The sequence below is a fragment of the Anser cygnoides genome, chromosome 3 (assembly GCF_040182565.1).
Source record: "Anser cygnoides isolate HZ-2024a breed goose chromosome 3, Taihu_goose_T2T_genome, whole genome shotgun sequence".
In the NCBI taxonomy this organism is placed as follows: Eukaryota; Metazoa; Chordata; class Aves; order Anseriformes; family Anatidae; genus Anser; species Anser cygnoides.
Genome location: NC_089875.1, coordinates 116,723,089 through 116,748,258, shown reverse-complemented (window position 1 = coordinate 116,748,258; position 25,170 = coordinate 116,723,089). Strand labels below are relative to the sequence as shown.

Sequence of the window (25,170 nt, the reverse complement as noted above, 5' to 3'; positions counted from 1 at the left end):
ATCTGGTTCTTGCTGCTGAGAGTGGGTAGGAGGGGGATAGCGTGATTGCTGCCATGTGTTTGCCTTTATTCCTCCATTCAGCACTCACTTCCAGTCTTTATTTCCTCCCCATTTCCCTTGATCCACGCATAGATACAAGTGAAACCTTGGCCCCTCGTCTTTAAGACTGGCACAGATAATTTAGCCATTTCTCTTTCACAAACTGTTGTGGTTTTTGTAACACTGGCAAGGATCTTACCTTTGAAAGATGCCATTTCATTGCCACACAGCTCAGCATCACATCCTGATTTTTCATTCACATACAGTCTAGACCCAGGCTTGACTAATTTGGGATGTGTGATGAAAGCTCAGGGATGAAACATCAGCAGAAATAAGGTGTGGTGGGACTGTACTGTCTACAGGGACTTGTACTTTGCAATTTATGAGAAGCTGACTGACTCACTGAGGGGATGGCTTCTGCAGCAGATCAGCACTGTACAAGCTACTTCCAGAGTAGCTTAGACCGAATGGCTGTCCAAAGGCAAATTTTGCTTGGAAAAACGTGCAGAGGTCTGACTTTCAAGTTTCCATTGGCCATACATTTCAAAGAGATTCTGGATTTTCAAATATCTTTTAGTCTCTAACTGCATTCTAGTTTTAGTGTTAATAACTAACATCTTCAAATGAAAAACTGCTTTTGGTATAAGTAATACACTTGACTGATGCTTGTTTGCTGTCTTCATTCCTTACCACCTGCCTGTACCAGCCCATAACACATCTGTAACAGTAGGCTACAAGTTTCCCATCCTGATCAGTTCCAATGGCTAGGGAATGAGTTCACCACCAGTAAACATGGGCCTGGTTCCCCATGAGCCAAATAGGGCATATGGGGCTGTACTACCTGACTGTCATACTTGGTATAGGCCTCACATTTATATCTTTACGACTCTGTCGTATTTTACAGTAAGTTTTGTGATATTCGTGTGTACTACAAATACTTTGCAGGCTATTTCATAGTCCTCGACTTGAAATAAGAGCCCTGCCTTTAAAGGTGTACAGGCTTGTAAATAACTGATTCCACAAATGTAGTATTAAAGCAATAACTTATATAAAACCTCTCATTCTACATGGCACATGCTGGTTTATATTCATTGCAGAATTGGCTCTGAGCCCTCCGAGTGTGATTCTCCTCTGGAAGGAGACCCAAAAGTACAGACTTTATAAAAGAGACTCCTTGCATACATAACACTCAATAATTGCATCACCCTCTGTGGCAGAGGGCAGCAACCCTCTCTTTCTTACCACATTACATCTAGGAAAGGACAATTATAGTTACAGATATAAAGCTTTCTTTTCTTTAAAAAGTGCCACATAGAGCTTCAAGCACATCCCATCTGAAAGAAAATCACACAGGAATCATCACAGTCTTCATTTTTTATGAGTCAGAAGTGAAGATCTGAAATAGGCCTTCTCAGTTTTGAATCTTTGGCTCCAGGAAATCTTAAATAGAAATCAGAGAGCATTATACCCGATAGCTTTCCAGACCGTAATAGGAGGGTAGCTGAGAAGCTATGGGGTACTTGTTAATCTACACAGGGTTTTGGAATCATTCAGAGATTTGGTAGGAGAAATGCAAAAACCACTGGACAACAGCTGTATGTAGCACTGCGATTCATGGCTCAGTACTGCACAGTGCTAAGCACCCTCTTTAAGGCCAAGGATTCTTCAGTGTCTTTACCAGCACTTGAAGGCCTTCTAATCCTTCCAAGCTTCAAACGTCTTGTCATTTCTTCTGGTATTGGCAGTCCCTGTCAAATTCCACCTCAGAAAGCTTCCCTGCCTTACATGTTAACCGGAAAGGATTATTCCAGAAGAATGCACCAAGGCACAGTATAGTCAACGGGAAGCAGTCCACTGCTTGACAACTCACAGACGCTTTTTGTGTGTGTCTTGGAAAGGGCAGAGTTCCTTTCACAGTTAAATGGTTTAGCATTTGCAGTGCCTCAGTTAAGCAAAGAATATGACTTGGAAGTGTTTTCAGAAGAGCTGGATGGCTCTGAAGAAGATACCGTGTATTTTCCTGCAAAACAAAGCATAGTGATTAGACAGAAGGACAGACAGTGTGAGATATGTTGGCACTGCAGAGTAAGGACAGTTAGACCTTTCCTGATGACCGAGCACACTGGCTTCTATTTCTGGATTACGGCAATGACCACAGAGGTCAGTGTGCTTGGTGACACATCCACGATATGGCAGCCTGAACTGAGCATCGTGCCACAGAGCAGTAAAATTACTACTGCGCACACAAGTGGAGGGACTTAGTGGTCCTCCTTGAGCACTGGGGTACATCTAGAACATATGTTCCCAAAATGAATCCCATCTCCCTCCCTCCTGTGACCACAAGGCTCTAAAGTAAGACCCGGGTGCAGGGAGCCCTGAAGGAGAGCATGAAAGAGGTCATGGCACAGTGCTAATAATACAGGAGCTGTAGGTGGCAGCAGCATGGGAGGCAGCACACATGTCATTTTTGTGGTGGGAGGCTTCTGTATCTGGTTAGTGTGAGGATGTCAATTTACTGCACTGTAGCGGAGTTGGAGATTAACTTCTTGTTCCTATATCTGACTATTACCAGACCCTTAAAAAACAGCTGCTTGCTTACATTAACTTCCTTTAAATCCCACTTTGACCAAATGTCACCATCTCCTCTGAGCAATGGTTTGATACAAAGGTCGCCCATTCAGGAATAAAGTTATGTACATTTTCAGCAATTCTTCTTGCAAAATAAAATCATAACTGAAATGGTGACATCCATAGAATGGCTGCCAGGGAACCTTCGAAGAGATAAAATTCCAAGGTCCCAGGTGGTGAGGAGTACATGAACACTTAGCTGAGGAGCACTGCATCGTGATATAATTAAGCTCAAATTATAATATATATATATATATATATATATTTAGAACTGGTGAAACATGCCACCATCTAATTCATGTTCTTGTGTTAGACAGTTATGCTGCTAGCATTACGCTACAATCATGAGCAATTATGCTAATGATTCCAATGACTTGTGTTATTACAGTTCCTTTGTACTAGAAGATGAAATACCATCTACGGATGGATGGACGGATTGATAGATAGTGGGACAGACAGACCCAGGGAGTGGGAACTCAGGCAAAACCTTATTAGTAGTTCAGTAGGAGAGATCTATTATCACATACCTGTTTTGCCACATAAGTTGTTGAAGGTTCTTGAAAGTGGGTAGCCCATAGAGAACATTGGTGTCACCAAGATCAGGGAGGTTGACTGTGAGAAAGAAATTGGTTTTTTTTTGTTAAAAGCCTAGAACATTCTTTGTAGCTGTAATGAGGGAAGAACAAGGCCACAATTAAAAGCCGTTCAGTAGTACAGGCAGGGGACAGGTTAGATGTCCGTTTGGCGTTGAGTTCACCCATTTGCATGTTTACGATGGCAGTGAAGGAGATTTATAGGAACTTTAAAAAAATAAACAACACAAAAAGTAACAAGCTGTCTTTAACAGTTGGCCAGGGAGCATGGCTTAAGCTCCAGAGTCTGTCCATGTCAAACAGTACAGCGTTCCGGTCCCTTACCCTAGGGAGTATATACATTAAGGTAGCCAGTAAAGCTAAGATTTATATACTTGCAGATGGCCATTGAAAGCTGCTGAGACAATCAAAGGCAAATTTAACTCTGCACACTAGAGGGCGTTGGAATACAACTCTGTACAGTCCGGTTGTGAAGGAAGAAAGTGAGATTTTGCTGCTGAAAGCAGTTTCTTTTCCGGATCTTGCATAGTTTGAGAATTTAATGGGGTTCCTGCAAGAGGTATGTTTAAAAAAAAAAAGTACAGAAAACACGTCTTTCTCTGTTCAGTCTGACTGTTTATGGTGGGGGAAATTAGGCAATTTTGTGCCTTGTCACCTACGTAATAAAATCGTAAAGAAGGTAAATTAATCACATCTTAAATATTTGATCAAAGACTTTGATTGTGCTTTATTTATGCCTTTTCAGTAGAACTGCCAAGGGACTGGGTCAGCTCCCACTGCCTGGGGCAGCTTCCACAGTGTCAGCTTGAGTTGGAAGTGTCTGCCCTGAGAGATTTTGTTTCAAAGGAATTCAGAGCTGAGGTTTAACAATTTAAGGCTTAACAACTTGTTCTTTCTAGTTTAGTCTGCTGGGTATGTCCATTAGGGAATGAAGAAACTGCCATCCTTAATGATAGTTGTACAAGTTATTCCTTCTTTCCTACTTCCTGGGAAAAAGGAAGTTTTCCCACAGTTGGAATAGCACCACATCCAGCAAATGTCATTTTCAAGGCAGAGACAGGGAGTAACACTTTAAAAATGCATTAGGAGATGCTTCTAGCTGTGAATTCCCTGAGATAAGCCTGCAGAAAACACTGGAATACTTGGAGTACTAGTTTAAAAAAAGTTAGGTGGATTATTCTGGGGAAAAAAAAAAATGTTGGGTAGAAACTGCATCTTTCATGTCTTATCATGACATGACAAGATGCCTTGATGTGCCAGATGTCATGGCAGTATGATATTCTCAGTTTATGTCTGAGAAATTACATTCTCCCATAAGGAGAGCAAACGATTCCAAGATTTCCCCTATCTGCCTATAGAATAACTCATCTGGGCTGTTGTCCTAGGTGGGTGGTCAATAGTAGACACCCACAAAGACATCTGATTTGCTATCCGTCCCCTTAATCCTCACCCATAGGCTCTCTACTCCATCATCACTAACTGCAAGAACTGTACAATCTGTACAATTTCTCCCTTACATGCAATGCAACATCACCTCGCCTGCCCTGCTTAACCCTCCTGCAGAGCTGATAGCCCTCCATCTCAGCACTCCAGTTGTGGGGCTCATTCCACCAAGTCTCACTAAAACTGATGATATTATAGCTCTGGGAAAGGACCAAAGCTTACAGTTTGTCCCATTCGTTCCTCATACTGCGCGTGTTTGTATACAAACATTTCAGATGTAGATGTTCACATTTGCCTTGCCACCCTCCGATGGTGCTGTACCATCCCTTGGCTTAACCTGAGTGTTTCTAATTGTATCCTCTTCCCACTGATCCTCGTTTAAAGCTTTTTCAATCTGTCTTGCCAGGTTGTGAGACAAGAAATATTTTCGCCATCAAGACAGTTGGATCCCATCAGGCTGCAGCAGACCTCTTGTCTTAAAGACTCTTCCATGGTTATAAAACCCAAAACTCTGTCAGAGGCACCAGTCCTGGAGCCATCGAAGACCTGGACTCACCTATTTCTTTCCATATCTCTCCCCATTACTGGAAGGATTGAGGAAAACACAATCTGTGATGCTGAATCCTTTAGCTATCTTCCCATCTTTTGATAGACCTCAGACTTCTTGATGTGACATCACTGATATCCACACGACAGAGCAGGAGTGGGTAATAATCTGAAGGCTGCTTACTCAGCAGCCATTTTCCAGAGGCACTGTGCAAACCTTTCTTTTTGTTTTAAAGATAGGGGTGGAACTGGTCTCCCCCTTCAATATGAATGCCTATCCTGAGCAGAGGCATTTCCAGTCCCTCCATTCAAGCTCTGCTTCTGTGCAGGGAGGAATGTGAGAGAGAGTGGTACAGAGAAAGTATCTGCAGAGACTAGAGCAGCCTTACAGGAGCTTTCCATTCCCTATTTGCAACACTATTTGTCTTTTTTAGCCAGTGAATGTTTTGGATTAAATGCAGAAATTTGCTGGGTTTGGGACCCAAGTCTTTCCTCTTCTAGGAGAGTGTCCAGGCCACTTGGTTACAGAACCGTGTCCATTTCTGTGCAATTTTAGCTCATTTAAATCTGATTGTTTATTGCACATAGACACAATTTTGACAAAAGATTGTTTCTTCCTCCCATTTTCTGTTCTCAGCATAAAGTGTGGGTTTACCTATCACCTCTTTCAGAAGTTCAGGTGGCAACATCTGCATCCGTTCCTACTAACAGCTGAAGGGCACCTGCCTCAAGAAGTTCCTTCTGTGTTTATCTTAAGTTGTGAATAAATAATGATGCCACTGAATTTTCCTGTTTTATAACTTCAAGTTTTAGTACATTTTGTGGTTTATTTCTTATGGAATTCAGTATGTTTTTGTATACTGCTCTATGTCAAATCTCCACCAAGCTCCTTCTAATTTTTGGTCAATTATTATAGGTGAAATAATGAACTTTGAAAAAAGGGTTATGTTCACATTTGTGTTGTTAATTTCTTCTCTTTCTCTGACCAATTCTAGTAAATTCAGAATATAAAGTGTATTAGACTTAAAGGTCACTTGGAGAATGTTAGACTATTCAACAGTAATGTTGAAATATGCTCTTAGGTCAAGCATCTAACCTTTGTTTGCTGCGAACTCCATCTGGACAGAGAATTCCTCTTCAGCAGGGCTTCTGTTATCTATTTGTTCAAGAAAGAAAAATTAATTAGTAAATACAGCAATTGTGTTCAAATTCCAACAATATCGATCACACAATATAAAAAATAGTTTGAATTCTTACCTTCTTGTCCCAGAGAGTCCCAAACACCAAAATGAAAAATCCCTGGGAGACAGAAAATTACATGTTTAACACCAGCCTTTCAATTGCAGTATCACAAACATTGTCCACACTGTCTATTTAAACTCTGAACTCTGACTGAAAATCCTCAATCATGGATTTTAGTCAGTTCCTCTCTTTCATATTAGTACTGCTCAGCTGGTTCTGTTGATTTACAGGCAGTTTATACTCCCTCATTACTTGAACCTGCAAGAGCATGATGTGATGCCTCCAATTGCGCTGTAAATGAGAGCAGACATGCTGAAGCTTGCCCACTTGAAAATAAGAGGGCTATTTTCCTAATCTTCAGGATAGAAGTTCTCCCCAAAACTACCGCCAAAATTAGAAGTTATGTCTATGCCAGATTTATCTATAAGGCACATCTGTTAAGGCAACTTAGAATAAGAGATGCTTCTGAATTCCTGCAATGGGTTTCCCAAAGAGCCCTTTGGGATTAAGGACATACAAGGCAAACCTGAGCTTTCCCAAACTGTTTTTATTTCTCATAACACAGCACTGCAAGAATGTCACTGCATGTTAAATGGTCACAGACGAAACAAAACCATGCGTATGTGTAACTCACCTGCAAAGCATTGAACAGAGCAAAGAGGATGTGGAAAGCTTCGTGGCTGTCTTTGAAGATGGTGGCAAGACCGAATCCCCAGGTGAGGCCTAACAACGGTGACAAGATGGCCAGACTTTTGCCGATTTGAAACAAAGTCTTTCTCTCCTGCTTATTGGTCTTGTCCCCAATGTTTGGCCTCAGTATTTTTATTATAACAACTCCGGTGATGAACAAATTCATGGCCACAATAGCCAGGGCAGGTATGATAAAGGCTAAGACAGCTTTGCTGTCATTCCAGTTGAGCCAGCAGTGTTTCTTTCTGGTGTAATTTTTCTGTGGCAGTGTGACAGCAATGGTAGTAACTGCAAAGACAAAGGGGCACCCATATCCCAGACAGAATGCCACTACTTTCTGGATGGTCTTACTTGTGTTATGGAAGATGAAGACCAATCTGTAGAAAAGAATGAGGCCAAGGCTGAGCATCCAGAATAAGCCACACAGGTAGAATAGATGGATGAAGAAGGTGGCCACAATACAAATCTCTCTTTCTTTCTGTGTGTTTTGCTCCTTGATGGAAGCACTGACAATGAACCAAATGTCAGCAACTAGGAGTGATGTAGCTATGTTGAGTATACAGACGTGGCGCATGTAGGAGGTTGTGTTGTTTGTTACATTTTTCCAAACTAAGGATTCAATTATAATGCAGACCACTAAACTCACGATTGAAATGGGCAGGCCAATGTGGGTAATATATTCTGCAGCAAGACTGGCAGGCAGTTTTACAGGTGACATCAAAATGGAGAATGATGTCAAGTGATTGCAGGAGCAAGTGACGTTCCCTTTTTTCTCTGTCGGTTTGCAACCATAATCATCCCACTTTCCTCTGTTTTCATTGAGGCTGAAGTTCCAATAGACACATTTCGGCGTCGTTAGAGACAGGTTTGCTTTTTGAAAGGTCATATCAATATAGAAGTTCTGGGGTCTCTTGCAGCTCAGAGTTGTTATTACCACTAAGCTATTCACGTATGTGCTATGATTCTTAGGCAAAATCTGTCCAATTGCTGAGCAGGCCACACTGACAATGGTTGAATTTGGGGGTAGATTCACAGATTTCTCAATTAGCACATTAGCACTGAGGTTTCCTACTTGGTTAAAGTCCTTATTATAATCTGTGTGCCTGTTTTCTGTGACAACCATACCTTGTAGCTCAAGGGTTTTAGTGCTGACATTAGGAAAGGTATTATTTACTGGCTGGAGATTCTCAGAAAATCTTTCTACTGAATTCAGTAAAAGAGAACTGCTGGGTGCGTTCTCATTATTCAGGTCTTCCCAAAGTTCCATTTTGGAACCATTAACAATATTGTCCACTATAGAGAAGAAGGCCTGTAAAAACAGAAGAAAAATGTTGTAACTGAAATGCCATACAAATTGTTACTTCTGATGATTTCTGCATCATTCTAGAATAGCCTTTTGAAAAGGACAAACACTTTCTTCTTTTGCTCAGTCCATATGAAACCTTTAGTTATTAATCCTCTGCATATCCTGCTTTCAAGTCAAGGCTTCCAAAGTAGATTTTGCTTGGCTTGGCTTTTCTTTACATATCAAGTATTTTTCTTTTCCAGCCTTTTTGCCAGGCCTCAACCTTTGTGCTATTTTTGATTTTTCTCTCTGTCTCATTTAGTGTTCTCCAGCTAGAAAATATCAAGTCCCTTTGTACATTTCTGCTCTCAGAAGAGCAGTGCTGTTCCTCTATACCTGACAACCAAGGCTTCCAAGCAGTCCTACGATATGTTTTGCCATTCATTTGTTGTAACATCCAACTGATATTCCTTGCTTCATCATGGCACCTGGAATTTACTCTCCCTATCCTTAGTTCAACCCTTCAATTTTTTCTGCTCCTGCTTCTGCTCCGTCATTCCTTGGCCTTTCCTCTAACTTTGAATACTAGAGACATTTAAGGGTCCCTAGAACATTTCTAGTTGCTAAGCATACAGCACTCTCTCTTTCATGCATGAGCTCCTAGTCTTCATCACTGTGACTCTTCATAAACTCATCTGTGTCTTTGCTGTCATTTTATCTTTGAGGTCGTTTCACCTCCTTCCCTCAATTCCCTCCTGTTCCTGAAACTAACTAACTGTGAAAGTTCTTCAGGGACAATATCACCTTCTTTGACAAAAGAGACTGAAGAGCTTGATAAGTATTGGTAAGCCTTAAAATAAAATCTTACCTTGATAATGGACTTGCTTGCATCTGCTGGGATAGCAGAGATATTATGCAGGATGTTAACAATTGCAGCTAGGTTTGCAGAAGAATTGACATTTTGTTGGAGTTCTGTCTCATTCAGGAGTTGCTGAAGAAAGATGGGTAGGTCTGTTTTTGCCACAGGACTGTTGACCAAGGACTGGAACAGAAGATAACAGTGCATCACACATATGCAATTTGCCTGGAGCTTGATCCTCCTTCATAATGGCTACACCTATACTAATAAAGTAAACAGAACCAGAGTCATTCTAGCCATACTGTTAAACTCTGTTAGGGTATCCTAACTGCCTAGTGAGCATGATCTCTTGTCTGTGCTAACTCCCAGACTGCTCCTGGAAATTTCTGGGAGAAAATAGTTGGCCTGGACTCAAGCCCCATGAGAGAATAATCTAGCAGGTTAAGAAAATATGTTATTATTGAGTCACTGTACCTCTGCTTGGGACCTTGCTCTAATTTACTAAAAAGAATGAAAAAAGTTCTTATCTAACCTCACTGAGAGAAGGGTGACTCTGGATGATCTGTAGAAGCAAAGAGCACTATGATAGGACACCTAGCCTGAAAACCAGGACCCAGCACCTATCTGAGAAGTGTGGTGGCTGAGGGGCTGTGGCCTAGCGGGAGGTGTCCCTGCCCATGTCTGGGGGTTGGAATTAGATGATCTTTAAGGTCGCTTCCAACCCAAACCATTCTGCAATTCTGTGATTCTATGATGTGCTAAACTGGGACTGGGCCAGGGATGGGGCAGCAGCCCACATTTGCCCGTCCGGCCTCATTGTTAGTGTGCTCTGTGGCAATTTTTGGGTTTGTGCCCACCAGCGTCCACCGTGGCCGTGCCTGAACATGGGTCAGGGAACAGCCAAGGCCAGGGAGTGCTACCGCAGGATGCTGTGGATAAGACCACCTTGTCTGAGGATCGTGTTCATGTGTATAGCTGTTGGCCATGCAGTGCCACATGCCTGCTGGAACGGAGAAAGGGGCCTGGCCTGTGTAGATTTAGCCAATCATTCTTTATACCTTCTAAAATACAGTTTTAAATAAATACTTTTATTTTGAATACTTCCGGCATTTTAGATGCGGTTAAGTAATAACAAAAACTATCTGCTCTCTAGAGCTAACCCCTCTCCCCAGCCTCAGAAAAACTCATACACATTACCTCCGCTCTAATCAGCAGGCTGTTTATTTGTTCAGACACGCAGTTATTCTTTTCCAGCTTCCATGATTTTTTGTAGCACTTGTAAATTTCATTGCCTCGGATAAAAGTATTATTTAACAAAGGGCATGGCTTTATTAATGTGTCCTCTTCCTCTCCAAAAACATTGTTTTCTGAGCAGGAAGTTTTGCCTTCTGTATCAAGAAAAAGACACTGAGGAGCATGGAGATGAATAATTTACCTCTCATCAGACCTGTGACCTACTGAAGTTCAAAATTCTTTGCATTAGTTAGGATTTCAGCTTGCTCTCTTCATTAATTATGACCTTGCATTGGGTATATGTCTTGAAAGTTGGTTTTTTTTTTTTTTCCCCAAAAACTTCCAAGACTTTACTGCTCTCTGTAATAAGAATAGTACAGAAATATTAATTTATATCTTCAAATATTCTTCCAAGGCCTAAGCAGAATCTTTTTTGAGAGTTAGGAAGCTTTTATTGGGACCTTGTACACCGGTTCCTCATTTATAGGTACCTTAGTGCTTGCTGATTCTGTCTGGGACTAGTGACAAGATGCTTCGGACTCAAAAGCTTTTACAATTCAAATAAAAGCAGGAGGCAAAACCTGGTGAAAAGAACACCAGATTTTAAATTCTCAAGCCAGGTTTTTGGATTCATGAAATGAAAAAGAAAATTAGATAAAGCCCCTTGTTTTTGAGTACTGAATCCAATCACCGGACCAATGCCTAAAGTTTTAGGATTTGTCCATTAGATTACATTGCGTGATAGGGTTGGAGTTGGGACTATATTGACCACTTTGTAAATTCTCTGCACATCTGTGACCATCTCTAGCCTGAGGGTGAGTTTATTCTGTTGACTCCATTCGTTCTGCTGTAGCACGAACTAGAAATTCATTAAAGCTTTGATAGTGTGGCCTTAGCACATTTTTGATGAACAATGTCTCTGCTAATTGGCTTTGACTGGGCACAGTAGCTGCCAATGAAAGCAAATAGAGCGTCTACATATTTATTGCCTAACAGAGTGAAATCCAGCCAGATATGGTGATTCAACATTGGGCACCACTACTGTAGAAGAAACAAAATTTCTGTAGTATGGGGGTGTCTAACATTTCTTTCTTACCAATTAATGATAAGGAGCTGAAATAGCCAAACTCTGGCCAGAACACAACATCAAAATTGGATTTAGCCATGTTCAATTCTAATCATGCAGTACTTCCCGCAGAGCTGACTCGGAAGCTTGGTGTGCCCTGGTCTCTGCAATACCTCATGGAGGCTGTCATTCTTGTGCTAAAGCAGATATGCTGTTCCCCCAAGCTGACCTCCTGAGTTAAATGACTTCTTCCTGAGGCAATGCGATCTTTTACCCTTGCTGAATCACTGGTGCTGGTTGGGAGCTGCATGACTGCACTGCAACACAGAAGATGAAGCTTGGTGGTGCAGGCTACATCAGAGGGAGGTAGGGACAGAAGATGGCTGAACTATAACTGCCTGGGAACACGCTGGGACCACTGTCAAATAAGTGAAGACAAAACAGTTTGGATTTTTTAGTTTTTAAAGTGTCAGCAAAATTTGTATTTTCCTTTACATTCCAAAATTTCCTGTCAAAAAGGAGAAAAAAAAATCTTGGCTAACAAAAACTGTTCCTGTTAGGTGTCACCAGTGATAAAACTCATGGCATCTGGTTTAACAAAGATACCAGGATTTCCTTTTAGCAGCTTTAAACAGTGACTTTTTTCTTACCAGGTATCAGCTTCAGTTGTATGTTTTCACTCTTGACCTCCTGTTCCATGCTGTTAACAAACCTGAAATATACATTTAGATTTTCTTGTTTTCTGCATTCTGTTTCATTGTAATCGTACAGGTAGCACAAGAAATTTCCATGTTCTTCTTTTTCTGCATGGAAATTTTAAGATAAGTTAACACAGATTTTAGGCCAATCAGCTAGTGATTCTGCAAACTTATCTTATTCTTACCAAGTGGAAATTCTTTTTCTCGAACCACAAATGTAACATTATAATCTTCCATGGTGTTAGCACTTATGCAGCAGTTGAATTGTTGTTGAATTTTGCACTCTATAGACGTTTTAATGGGGTCTAACCAGATGTTCTGCTTCAGAGGCAAGGGAATAACATTGACAGTCACATTGGCAGAAGTGTTCGAAAACTTCTTGGAGAAAGTGCAGATGTAGGTGCCTGAAAGCAGTGACACAAAGAACATTTCTCAGTCAACAGAAGTGCTCCTCAGCTTTTGCGTGATCCTGAGCCCTGTTAATGAACACATACAGCGCTGGCAGCATTGCCTTGCTGTCCTCCAGCAGCTTTAATTTTAACTCTTTTACATTTATATATATATATATGTATATATATATTTAATTACCCATGGTCAGGCATCGTAGTGATTTGCTGGGCTAGAGATACTGTAAATGGTGTGGTGCAGAGATTTCGTTGCCTTTGTAGCCAATACAAACCATGTTCACTCACCATTCCAGTCCTGAGTGGCAAGATTCACTGAGAGCACAGATGTGGCCATGGATTTGTTGGTTCTGATGCACGAAGCACATTCTACTGTTTGTATTTTATCTCCAGACTGGATTTCCCAAATAATGTTGTCATAATTTCTCACTTCACCTTTGCACGTTAGGTTGAATCCCTTTCCCTCAGAAACAGATGTGTTTACACTCGAAGATATTCTTACATAGTCTGAGACAACACAAGATAAATGTCATGTTACTGAGAGTCGCTTGTTACAATCATTTGTTTGCAAATGGCATGTGCCACACAGGCCACCGATGGTCTCTTACATGCTACCTGACTCTTACCTGTTCGTAAGTATGTCACTCTGATGTTTTGACTGGTTCTGGCACCATGTCCACTCAGGAACTCGCACGTATATGTCGTCACTGTACCCAACTTCTCAGGTAGGCATAGTGAATCAGTGTTGTTGAGCTCATATTCAATGCAGTTATTTTTGGCAGTGGAGACTCCTAGAGACAAATAAATGTTCTTTGAAGGGCTGTGGATGTCCAAGGACACCTAGGCTCTGAAAATCACAAGCAATCACACTAGCTAAGGAAAACCTTGTAGGTTTGTATGCAGCCTTTCACAGTGTGGAACTTTTACCTCATCAGTGCTGAAGTCCACTCACATCCTTTACTCTGGCAACACTCACCATGCTCTCCAAAGGCCTGAAGCCTTGCTCTCAGCACTGTGCTGGGCACCTACACCAAAAGTTATCTAACCAAGAGCCACAACATTGCTAGGAAACCTCAGGATAAACCAAAATTAAGGCAATTCTGGTTCAGCCTGGCCTCATTATCTGCGATATCTAGGAAATATGGTAAGTAAATCAGGAAGAAAGTTACTTTAGGAAAGCCTAACCACAGGGAATCAAGGGCAAAACAGCTCCTTACAGCAGGCAAGGATTTCACCACTGTCTTTGAAAGCACAGCTGACGGAGAATGCAGAAGTAAGCATTTTGGAAAAAGTCAGTGTGATGCTGGTCTAGGCAGCTGTTTCCAGCCAGGATGGCACAGTTTTGAGCATCAATGTCTGCGCACTGCATGGAGACACCCAGAATCTCACTGTTTGTTACCTGGCACCCACTTTGGAGCATACCTTGTATTCATGTTGGACTTGGCCTTTGGGGTACCTGCTGCCAGCAGGGGGAGTTCTCTGAAGAACAAAAAACCTAGCAGGTGAAAGACAATATTTTGTTAATCTTACCTGTAGCAACGATTGTTCCATTTAACTTCCAGTCACTCCTAATTGATGATGAGTATTTGTATAAACAACAGAACAGCAAGGTACTTGTTGCTTGAATGTCAGGACTGTTGCAGCTAATTTTCGTGTCGTTTGAGTATGAAGTGACGCTTAGTGAAGATACTGCGATGTCTTGCGTGTCTTTGTATATCAGCTTGTAATGGTCACTGATGTTTGAGAAAACACACGTATAGGAACCTGTAAAGCATAGACAATATTTTAGCATTGAGAACACATTTTGCCGTTGTTTCCACTACATTTGGAGTTATGAACTGAGAGCTACTTTGCATCTAGTTTTCACGTGTCCCAGCTCTGCAGTGGCTCTTCTCTTTGCTGATCAAAATGTGCCCTGAGGTCATCTACAGTCTCTCTATAGGAGGTTCTCTGCAGTCTCCTGGTGCCAAATGTATTCAGACTGGGCAGCTTCAGTATCGATGGGCACTTGAGAAGAGAACAGGGCTCTGGGACTGAGGTCCTTAAAATCTAGCTGAGCTGGTGTGTGGTGATCTGAGTATTGCCCAGAGTCCAGGTATCAGCAATACGTCATGGTAAGAACACAGATTGACTGCAAAATGTTCCTACACAGAATGGGCGAGATTTTGGTGCCCAAGGTGGACTCTACAGCATCTGGTAATCTGAGTGTGGGCACCTATGCTTCTCAGAAGGTATTGCCAAATAGAGCTGACTATTTATTGGCCACTTTGGACCAGACTGGATTAGAATGGAATAGTTCTTGTGGCAGGGGCCTACAAAGATCATCAAGTCCAGCTGCCTGACCACTTCAGGGCTGCCCAAGTTAAAGCCTATTACTGATGGTGTTGTCTAAATGCCTGTTGAGCACTGGCAGCCATGGGGCATCAACCAGCTGTTGACCACAAAGCTGAACCACAAAGCCTGTTCCAGTCTTTGACCTCCCTCACAGTAAAGAAATTTTTCCTAATGCCCAGCCAGGGAGCAGAGGCCTGGCACCTCCCTCTCCATTCCCCTCCTCAAGAGGCTGCAGAGAGCACTGAGGCTGCCTCTCAGCCTCCTCTGCTCCAGACTGGACAAGCCACGTGTCCTCAGCCTTTCCTCAAAGGACATGCCTTCCAGCCCTTTTACCAGCTTATTGCCCTCCTCTGGATGCATTCAAGGACCTTAACATCCTTTTTTATGTTGTGGAGCCCAGAACTGCATGCAGTAGTCAAGGTGAGGCTGCACCAATGCTAAATATAATGGGAGAATCACCTCTTTCTTAGGCACTTGTCTCCTGGATGCATCCAGGCTTCCTTTTGAAGTGGGCAATCACAGCCCCAAATTTCCTCTGTATTTTAGGTACATGGGTACCCCTTCCCATTGGTATAGCCTACTGAGTAGGCCACTTTAATAGGAGTGGAGACGCCAAGGTTCAGGGCATCCTTAGCCCAAGGCCATTTGGAGCCCACAGCTCCTATCTCCCATATGTGTGCCCAAAGATGTGGCCAAAGGCTACCCTTTCTGAAGTTGAAAGTAGAATTTATGACCCAAAAAGATGAACTGAGTGGGAGCTTGAGTCAAATCTCTGATAATACATGAAAATTTCCTCAGCAGCTATCCCTAGCACAATGCCACCAACTTAAACCTTTTTTTTTTTTTGATTTTCAAAAAGCTCTAAATATGAACACATGAAAAACTGTAACTCCAAACTCTTATTAGTTAGCTTATGTTTGCAAAGAGGACGAGGACCTTCAAGGAAAAAATTCAACTACAACCTCAGTTACCACGCGCAAAGGAGGAGAAGGCTCCACATCTGTGTAACCACTTCTGTGATGTGACAGTGAAGCCTGACACTGGGAATATCCAGGCCTATACAGTCACCTCAGCCTTTTTACACCTTACTGGCAGTGCCAGTCAGTAGGTAGTTAGTTACGGAAAACCAAACCAAAACCCAAAACAGGAAAATTATGAGGGACGGTGTATTTTTCATGTTTACTCTAGGGAAATGCATTCACTGCATTTGTCTGTTTTTTTTGTAGAATTAGCCACACTAGAGATCTGCATTTGCTGTTTTAATGATAGAAAATCATACCAGAATCCTCCGTTGTAATGTTGGTAATCGTAAGAGTTGATCTTGATATTCCAGTTGTAAATTCTGCCTCCAGCAAACGCCGGGAGCTGTTTGAGATAGTCTGATTGAAGTGATACCAGCTCGCATTCCCAGACTCTGCATTTATCTCACACATCAGTGTTACTGTATCCCCTTCAAAAATGTCCACAGGACTTACAGTGAAGTTTGTCTGATCTGGGAAGACAAAGAGCAATGTTCTGCATTATTGTCACGTCAACATCTATATGGTGTCTTCCATCTTGTGGGAATCCTAGGCGCTTTGCAACTAATACACACTCAGCATCTGTGGCAGGGCACCATCTCTGATACTAGATATGACATTTTCCCACAACGTATTCTTCTACTGTCTTTGTCAGCCAAAGACTCCAGAAGGTTTTATGCAGACAGCCAGAAATGTTATCACCACTTCTGCTTTTTGTGTAGAAAAACTGGGAGGAGAAGCAAACAGGTTAAAGTAGCCCTCTGAGTAGTCCTTCTACTGTGTGCAAGGCCATCTCATGGAAGTCCAAAGCTTTGGTGGCACAGGAGGAAAAGAAACAGACAGAGAAGTATGTAGTTTTTGAAGGTCCGGTATTGAAAAATCAGCAATATAAGGTAGTTACATGGTTCAGGCTAGCAATACCAAAAAAAAAAAAAAAAAAGTTGAAAGGAAATACTGAGAGAGCTTTAAACTTACTAGTTATTTCTGTTGTGAAGGAGCTGGGTATTAGATAGTACAATGGATCTAGAAATTTTGGTATAAGTTTGTTGGAATTGTCTATCTCACTGAAGGTCGCTGCTCTTGCTTTTACTTCGTAGTTCACAGAGACACTTCCAGGCCTGAACAAATAGCAGAATGAGAGAAGCAGCATAAATTATCAGCCTTGCATACTAGTGTATTTCCATGTTGTGGGACCCATCTTGCATGGCTTGGAAGGTGTGAAACCCATGAAAGCTCCTATTGTGACTCGGGATTTGCTCTGGCATACAGGAAGGTTGACAGCTTTTCCCAAAGCTAAAACACATTTATGTGACATCTCCTTGGTCTGCTGTCCTAATTTAAACTGGAAAACCTAAAAGGCATTTAAATTTGTGTGGACCTAAGTAATATCTCTTTTATCCAGATCCAATCCAGAATCAACTTAGTAATTCATTTTCCTGATCGTTTGGGAGATGCTGATAGGTTCATTTGAACACTTTCTCCTTTTGGGTGGAATTCAAAAAGGATTTGACCCAGCTTGAGAATTACTATGCTTCTTGGACTTTTGCACAATATTGAATTTTATCCACAGTCCTGTTTTCATGCTAATAGTTGGGCTTTCCTCTGCAGGTATTACACTACCATTTAATATGTGCATACTGCGCATGGGTTCTAATCGAAGTGAATGTAGCTTTTGCTGACCTGTATCTCCTCATGGAGATCAGAGAGAAAGATTTTTATCTTCCAGAAAAAAATTAAATTGCTTACTTACCTGAAACCAGTTACTGTTACTGATAGAAAGCCTGATAAGCATGCGTAGCTCTGAAGAAACTGTAAAGAAAAACATATTATATGTCATGAGCCCTCAGTATATCACTCTAGCATGCTTAAAATAGGGAGCTCTCCTTTCAACATTGATATGAGGAATAGCATACAGAATATCTGACAGGATGGGCCTGGTACTCTTCCTACTGTCACTGGGATAAATTTGTGTTGATGGTTTCATTCTGTATGCACTTGTGTGGATTTAACCAGGGACCAACAATGTGATTTTTTTTTTCATGCTTTTGAAGCAAATGGTTTCTAAATACTTCTCTGTCCTCCTGCATATTAAAATGAGAGGAAATTTTGTCATTGCTTTTCAGTGGAGGTGAGCTTTGGCCCCTGTTGTAGCTACCAGTCCCGCTTACTTCACAGCTCTGCACTGAGGCAGTGATAGTTACAAATGAGATGCTAAGACTTTGGGTAAATACTGTATTTCTTAGAGGACTTTGTACCCTCATGGATGGAAAACTAAAGTCATTACCGCTTTTTCAAAGTCATCTTTGTATTTTTTGTATAATTCTGAAGAAGAATTCCTGAGATCTTCAGAAAAGACTTGGTCAAGTGTGACTGACATATGAATATCAACAGGCTCTCCCGTACGATGTGGGTCTGTAAGGAAAAGCGTAAAAGTAAATGTAGAAAATAATCAAAAGCAACAATTACAAAGTATTTTCTTAGCTTTGTCTTTTAACTGAACCCTAAGCCTAAATCTTACTACTTGCCAAGACTTGTCTGTATGATAGGAAATTAAAGATTATCTTAACTTTCTGTATCTAATTTAGATGTTTGGAATATGCTGTATATCTAGAGTCCCTCTCCAATTAATGCAAAGCTGTAGATTCACTTAGTCTGTAGCCTGTCACCAGAAAGTGATATATTCAAAAGGTGATAGTTTTCCTACAGTGATTGAATCACTACATTGCTCCAGTTATAGAGGGAGTTTAGATGAATGACTTTGACTAGATACTTAACTTATACATAGCAAAGATTACACTTTGATGAGTCTCCTCCTGTGCTTCACTTAAATTAATGGAAAAAATCCTTGATGACTGTGGGAGGGTGATATTCTGAGTGAAGATCCATGAACAGGAAGAAGTGAAAATAAAATGCTTAGAAAGCTACTGCAACTTTCTAAGCTGGGTCTGCTTAAGGACATGCCCATACCATGCAGTGGAGGAAGATATATGACACACCTTGGTCACATTTGTGAATTCTTCTGTTGAAAATCTGAGGAGGTGAAACTGTCTTTGCTCAGTGGAAAATGAAGTTCCCCAAGAGGCATGGGAAGGATTGCAGGAGCTGGGGCTCCAGCATGCCACTAAGCATCTGCAAGTACTTGCATCAGGATGGACCCACATCGCAGAGAGAAGTGAGATCCAGAGCATCTCTACAGACTTTCCACATGCATAGGCAGTGCGTTAGCCAGATGAAGTGCTGATTTATCACACCTTTAACACTATACCAGCTTCTAAGCACCACATGGGTTGTACAATGCTGAGGTTCAGCGCTATTTCTCCTTACCTCCAATGTAAGGCTCAGGCTCACAGTGAATCCTGTAGAAGGGCATATCCTTGATATAGCCACAGGACTGTTTGGATGGTAGGGTGACAGGTGGGCAGGCTTTCGAGTCATTGTACACTCCATCTTCACAATAACAACAGCTCACGTTCTCACCACTGGGCGGACAAACTAGTGTCAGACAGACAGAGAAATACTGTAAGAGTGGTAAATGTATCGACATGTAATGGCATAAGGCATTGCATGATATGTATTTACCCTGCTGTATCTTTATGCTAGTGGTCTCAAATAAATATTGTCTTTCTTGCGAGTTCAATTGAATGATGTAAGGATGATGATCAGAGGCCTTGCAGATCTTACTATAACAATCTTAGCTGACTAACCAGATATGGGAACCAGACTGGTACAACAATGAGTCTGATAAATTATTTTTAAGTAATTGAATAGAAGTATGAGACCTGATCCAAAAAATTGAGCTGGCATATTGTCCAAGGTCCTGTGATAGTCTTAAGACTGGATATTTCTATATTACCTGGACTTAAAGCAAATGTATAGACATTTAAATCTAATTTAAATCATTTAAAACATCCTTCAAATCTATGTAATGGTCGTTCATAGGCCTGGTGGCTAGTGAGATGCTGTGTCATTCTGACTGTATCCTGACAGATGCTGCATAACAGAGGGCGACATTATTGCCAAAGCAGAGCAAGTTATTAACAAAGCGATTTTCACACATTGCATGCGACCCTCGAGGCCTTTGAAAGATCAGTTTTTCTGTTGCTTTGAGAATGCTTCCTTTCACTGCTTCTTGTGCCAGTGAAAAGAAGGTACAAAACCTCCTCCTTTGATGTTGTAAATGCTTGGTGTGTTCATATATCCTCTGCTGTATTAGTCACTTGGACGTGACGCTTCACAGCCACAAACCAGGTAATAAAACCTGTCTGATATTTTTGCCCTGTAAGAACACATTTAGTGAGTTATATCTGTAAAAGACTGCGGCTCACACAGCCTGCCTCTAGCAGGGTCAGAGGAGCCTCTTACAGTGATTTACACTCCGAATGCCAGTCAGAGGGAAGTAAACAGTCTGATAACCTTTGTCGCAGCTTCCTGAAACTTGAAAGTAACTCAGACTGCTTGTTATACAAACTGGAGCAGAATTCTTTGGCTCAGGCTTCCTTTGGCTCTGTCCCTTCCTTAGCAAAAGAAAAGCATTCAGGGCTACTCCTAATGCCAACATTATGTAAAGAGGAGTGGTGGGATGCAGATAGCAAAACATAGTGTCGTGTGCTAGAGTTTCGGGCTCGCTGGGTGTTTCAGTGGGCAACAGAGACAGTTTTGCTGGTTTCTAAGTGTGATAGATATTAAAACTGGGAGAGACCACATGCTGGCAAACAAGCATGTCAGCCAGAATAGAAAAATAAACAACCAACCCACCTGCGGTAATGTTGATGCTTGAAATGCTCATTTCTAGATCTGAAATATTTGTTGAAATTTGAAGATTGTGGCATTTGTAATACTGTGTGACTAGCGAGAAGAAATCTGGATTCGTAAGAATTATTTCAATGTCAACGGTATACTCCAGAGGCGGATGGTAGAAAAGCAGCACTGAAAGAGAAATAGCATGAGACTGCAAAGCTGTGCGTGAGGGCAAATCATAAATCAGTGGCTTCTAGTTTGGCATTTAGACTCTTTGTTGCAATAGTAGCATAGTGTGGCATTCTGTTTGGGGAAACTTCCTACTCAGCATATATCCTGCATGAGTTTTATCTCCTGCTTGTCTGACAAAAGTCAGATTTCTTTGGTCTCACAGCAATAGGAAGCCAATATAAATGGTATAATATATACAGAGAAAAGCTGTCTCATCCCTCCTCTCCCTTGAGTCAGCAGGCAGATAGGTTGTCAACAATGAACTGAAGCCACACAGGATTATCTTGTGACCTGTCCTGCTAAAAGGCTTTTTTTTTTTTTCCTTTTTTTTTTTCTACACCTTGAATTTCATCTTGCATAGAACCTGGGCTCATTTATTTCAAGCTATAACCAGACAGAATTTTCCACTTCTTTTGTTTGTGTCTTTACTACCTCCCCTTACTGACTGCATACAGTTCAGCACCTCGAGAAGTGCTGTCCCCAGTAGTGATTTCACCCTCGGCTTACCAGAAACATGCTCCATTACCACACCTATATGCACATACCATTTGGCTTCTGCCTTTGCAGCTCTGAGTGGACGTTTTCCCCACTTTCCCCTCCCAGCTCACTGTCAATCTGTGGAAAAAACAGAGTGAAGCTCTGTGAAAAAAAAAAAAAGTATATATATATATATATATATATACACATATATATATATAAAGCTGAAGTGAAGCTTTAGCATTTAGAAATGTCCCTGCTCCAGCTCAGATGTCAGGTCAAAAAGTCACGGGTAACACACACTTGAACAGGGAGGTGGTGACACAATTTCAGTATGACTGGGTTCATGCAGGGTGCGGCCAAGTGAGATGCAGACCTACTTATTTTTTTAATCTTGCCTTAAAAATACATTGGCACTGCTGTTATCAAGAAAAGCTAAAGAACAAGCCAAGATGTACGCAGGAAATTTGCAGCTTTCTCAGTTTCTTAAGCCCTACTGAAATCTTTATTTACAGAAAGGGTGAATAGCTTGGCAGCTCTTGAGTCATCCTTTCACATCAAGGAACCATCTGGTGTGTGATTAGAGCTGGGCTTTGTATCGCGGTTGTGCTGGCAAGTGAATATCCCAAGGTGTGCTGGCAGTTTTGTGATGCCAGGGGCATTGCCTTTCACCACAATCAGACCTTACAGAAAGCCCACTGCAATCTGTGTCTTCCTCCTTATTTGGGCTCAGTGGTTTCGCTTTTTAATTACTCTCCCAAACAACTGCAGGGCTGTTAGGCACCCTGTTGTTAGATACTTCACATATTTCACACCAGTAAATAATGACTCATTTGCAGGGTGTAGCATGGCTCAATGATGCTAAAAAATAATGTGTTGCTCTTTATTTATGTTGCTCATAAAAATGCTCAAGTGCTCTGAGCTGGAAACAGTTAGAAGAAACAGAGCAAACAAGATACTTGGTCACTATTAATCCGCCGTAGGGCAGACAGGGCTTCTGCAGCAAGCTTTGTCTTGTTTTGCCAAGGGAGGGGATGGTAGCAATATAAAGAGCTTCCACCTTCATCTTCACCTCTCTTTGCCTTTTCTCAACTTGCTCAAAAAAGCAGGTTGAATTCTGGTCAGTCCATCAGAGCTAATGTCCCTAAGATGTTAGAGGCTGAACACTAAAGTTAGAATCTGTTTTGGCTTGATAGGATTTAGAATGTAGAAGACAAAGAATTTTCTGGTGTAATAACAATTATCATTGACCAAGAGTTGATGATTTTTAGACTAGTTTTCTTCAACAGACTATATTAACTCCCATTTGGTCAATCCTTTTTTTTTCTGTTCCTCTTTTGCCCTCTATATTAGGGACTCTTTGTGCAGAATCTGTTACCGCACATGCACACAGGACAAAGCACAAAACATATTTCCATATTTCAGGTAATTGATGGGGCAAAAGAGGTATGTGGGGAAGATTATGGAAAATCTGGGAAACTGAAGTGAAGCCTGAGAAGTGCAACATCTAAATACAAGTCGTGCCACTTACCTGTAAGAACCTCTGTGCCTGAACTAGTTGTGTCAATATGATGCTTCCAGGCTGCCTAGAACCCTATCCAGGAGCAGCGCCCACATTGCTGGTACCTAGGTTTAGTCCAGGGGGCAGAAATATAAATCCCTTGTACACCAACACAAGAGAGAGACCAGAAATGTTGCTCAGCTCTTCCTGGGGCAGCTTTAAGACTGGAAAGCAAGAAGAGCCCAGTTCCTGGATTTTCCATCCATTTTACACACTGGAGAGGTTCCCTGGGTTCAGATTCCCCACCTGACCTTGTAATGACTTCCTTTAAGGTTTTGTGGCTGTGAAGGAGAACGATGGCAGCTACAAGCAGAAACCAAATGAAAACCGATGGGTCTGGGGTAGGATACTCACTACATATTGGGTGATTGGGTCAAAGTTTGAGGCCTGTGGTGTATGGCAACATGCTGTGACCAGTAGAAACAGGCAGTGGAGAGCTGCAGTAAGCAGGGATGGCATTTTGTCATCAACTTTGCTGTACAGCCTGGGAGGAAAACAAAGCAAAAGAATCAGTAGATTTTCAGCTGACTCACACAGGAGGAAGTACCAGCATGCTCTACAAAATATGGTATTTTGGGGCTTTTTCAGCACACTGCCTGCTTACCCCATCTAAGACAGAGCACAGAATAAGATCTGTAATCGTTTTGCTGCCGCTGTCACTAGACTATTGCTCTCATATATCTTTTTGTTTGTTTGTTTGTTTGTTTGTTTCTTGTCACCTATACTTACTCAAAATGCAGAGAGAAAGAAATGGCTTGGAAAAAGCAGAGTCTTAACCAAATTCCTCACAGGGATAAGTGAAGTGTTAGAAATTCATCTGCCCCGAGACAACCTGACTTTGGCTCTTCAAATATTTCTCTCAGTGGTACCTGGCAAACTCGCAGCCAGAACATGAAGGAATATCCAGTAAGGTTGCTGTATGTGAGGGTCTGCCTGTTGCAGGGGAAAAATGCTCCTGAAAAAAATCCGTGTAACTTGAGTTTTTAGTATACTAAATTACATTTTACAAATTAATTACACTGATGTTAGCAAGTAAATAACATGGAGCACAAGCATACTGTCACACCAGAACATAATGTGGTGCCTGAAATCAGAACCCACCAAAACAACCTTTTCCAGATCATTAATACCTAAGACAATTTACTCATACAGTATATTGGATGATGAAACTTAAAGGGAGAGGCAAAACATGCACAAACCCTTATAGCAGGCACCAACACATTTCATGTAACTAGAGGCAATAGGGAAAGGGAGCTGAAGAATATTTTTAAAATTGTGTTTTGCTATGAATATGCCCTTTCCGACTCTCCCTGACAAAGCATTTCCCATAGCTCCAGAATTAACAGCCAGTGGGGAGCTGTGGGAAGAGGCAGAACCCAAGCAGACTGAAAATCATTGTAAGAAAGGAAAGCACCGAGGAAAGTCTCTTAAGAGTACTGAATGGCAATGTGAGTGGGTAACATTAACTTGATTAATAACACTACCTTGATTAATATCATGAGCTTTTGTAAAATTATGTGGTTTTTGATGTTGTTTTGTTTTGTTTTTGTACTGAAAAGGCTGTTCATACAAACCAGCTAGGGTCTCAGGATTTAAAAGATGGTGAAGCCAGGTGAAAGCAGAAAAATCAACACCTCCCAAACTGATTATAAACATTGGCAGTGGCTGCCTACTGTTGCCACATCACATATCAGAGCTGGTGCTCCCAAGTAGAAGGGTGCTTCACTGTGATTTTCCTTCTCAGAAGACCCCATGACATACAATTATAATATGAGCACGATCCGCAGTCTCACCTTGTGAAGGAATAGAGGACAGCAATGATCCCAGCAATATACTTGACGTCACTGACCTGGGTTTCCTGCAGGCATTTGATGGAGTTTCTCACTGAAGAAGGTTCTTAGAGAGATTCATCTGCAGTGAGACTTCCCCTGGTTAGAAGAGAGGAGACAAAAATTAGGAAGAAAGGATTTGCTTTCCCAATAGAGAGAACACCAGAGCTCCACAGGCAGGTGTGTGTAAGTCTGTGTCTTACCTTCTGTTTTCAATTGACATGGAGAAGGCAGCAATTAGTGATACAACACTGTG

General features: G+C 41.5%; 1 protein-coding gene across 2 annotated transcripts in view; it reads right to left on the bottom strand.

Moving 5' to 3' along the window:
• Positions 1-1,065: 1,065 nt before the first annotated feature.
• The window catches only part of ADGRF5 (adhesion G protein-coupled receptor F5), a 38,821-nt gene continuing 14,716 nt past the window's right edge, over positions 1,066-25,170 (bottom strand). The window contains exons 2-22 of one of the 2 annotated variants that reach the window (XM_048065747.2): positions 24,935-25,013; positions 23,440-23,569; positions 21,593-21,662; positions 20,835-21,005; positions 19,404-19,571; positions 18,364-18,491; positions 17,830-17,888; positions 17,055-17,197; positions 16,340-16,552; positions 14,257-14,490; positions 13,353-13,517; positions 13,015-13,233; positions 12,508-12,726; positions 12,275-12,427; positions 10,523-10,713; positions 9,335-9,508; positions 7,126-8,490; positions 6,507-6,548; positions 6,346-6,405; positions 3,195-3,279; positions 1,066-2,059 (exon numbers count right to left, since the gene is read on the bottom strand). In XM_048065747.2, the coding sequence (XP_047921704.2) occupies positions 1,983-2,059; positions 3,195-3,279; positions 6,346-6,405; positions 6,507-6,548; positions 7,126-8,490; positions 9,335-9,508; positions 10,523-10,713; positions 12,275-12,427; positions 12,508-12,726; positions 13,015-13,233; positions 13,353-13,517; positions 14,257-14,490; positions 16,340-16,552; positions 17,055-17,197; positions 17,830-17,888; positions 18,364-18,491; positions 19,404-19,571; positions 20,835-21,005; positions 21,593-21,662; positions 23,440-23,544 (4,041 nt within the window). In that variant the 5' untranslated portion in view covers positions 23,545-23,569; positions 24,935-25,013 and the 3' untranslated portion in view covers positions 1,066-1,982. Of the gene's footprint in view, positions 2,060-3,194; positions 3,280-6,345; positions 6,406-6,506; positions 6,549-7,125; positions 8,491-9,334; positions 9,509-10,522; positions 10,714-12,274; positions 12,428-12,507; positions 12,727-13,014; positions 13,234-13,352; positions 13,518-14,256; positions 14,491-16,339; positions 16,553-17,054; positions 17,198-17,829; positions 17,889-18,363; positions 18,492-19,403; positions 19,572-20,834; positions 21,006-21,592; positions 21,663-23,439; positions 23,570-24,878; positions 25,014-25,170 lie in introns of both variants that reach the window. The other variant, XM_013184551.3, reaches the window with a different exon arrangement.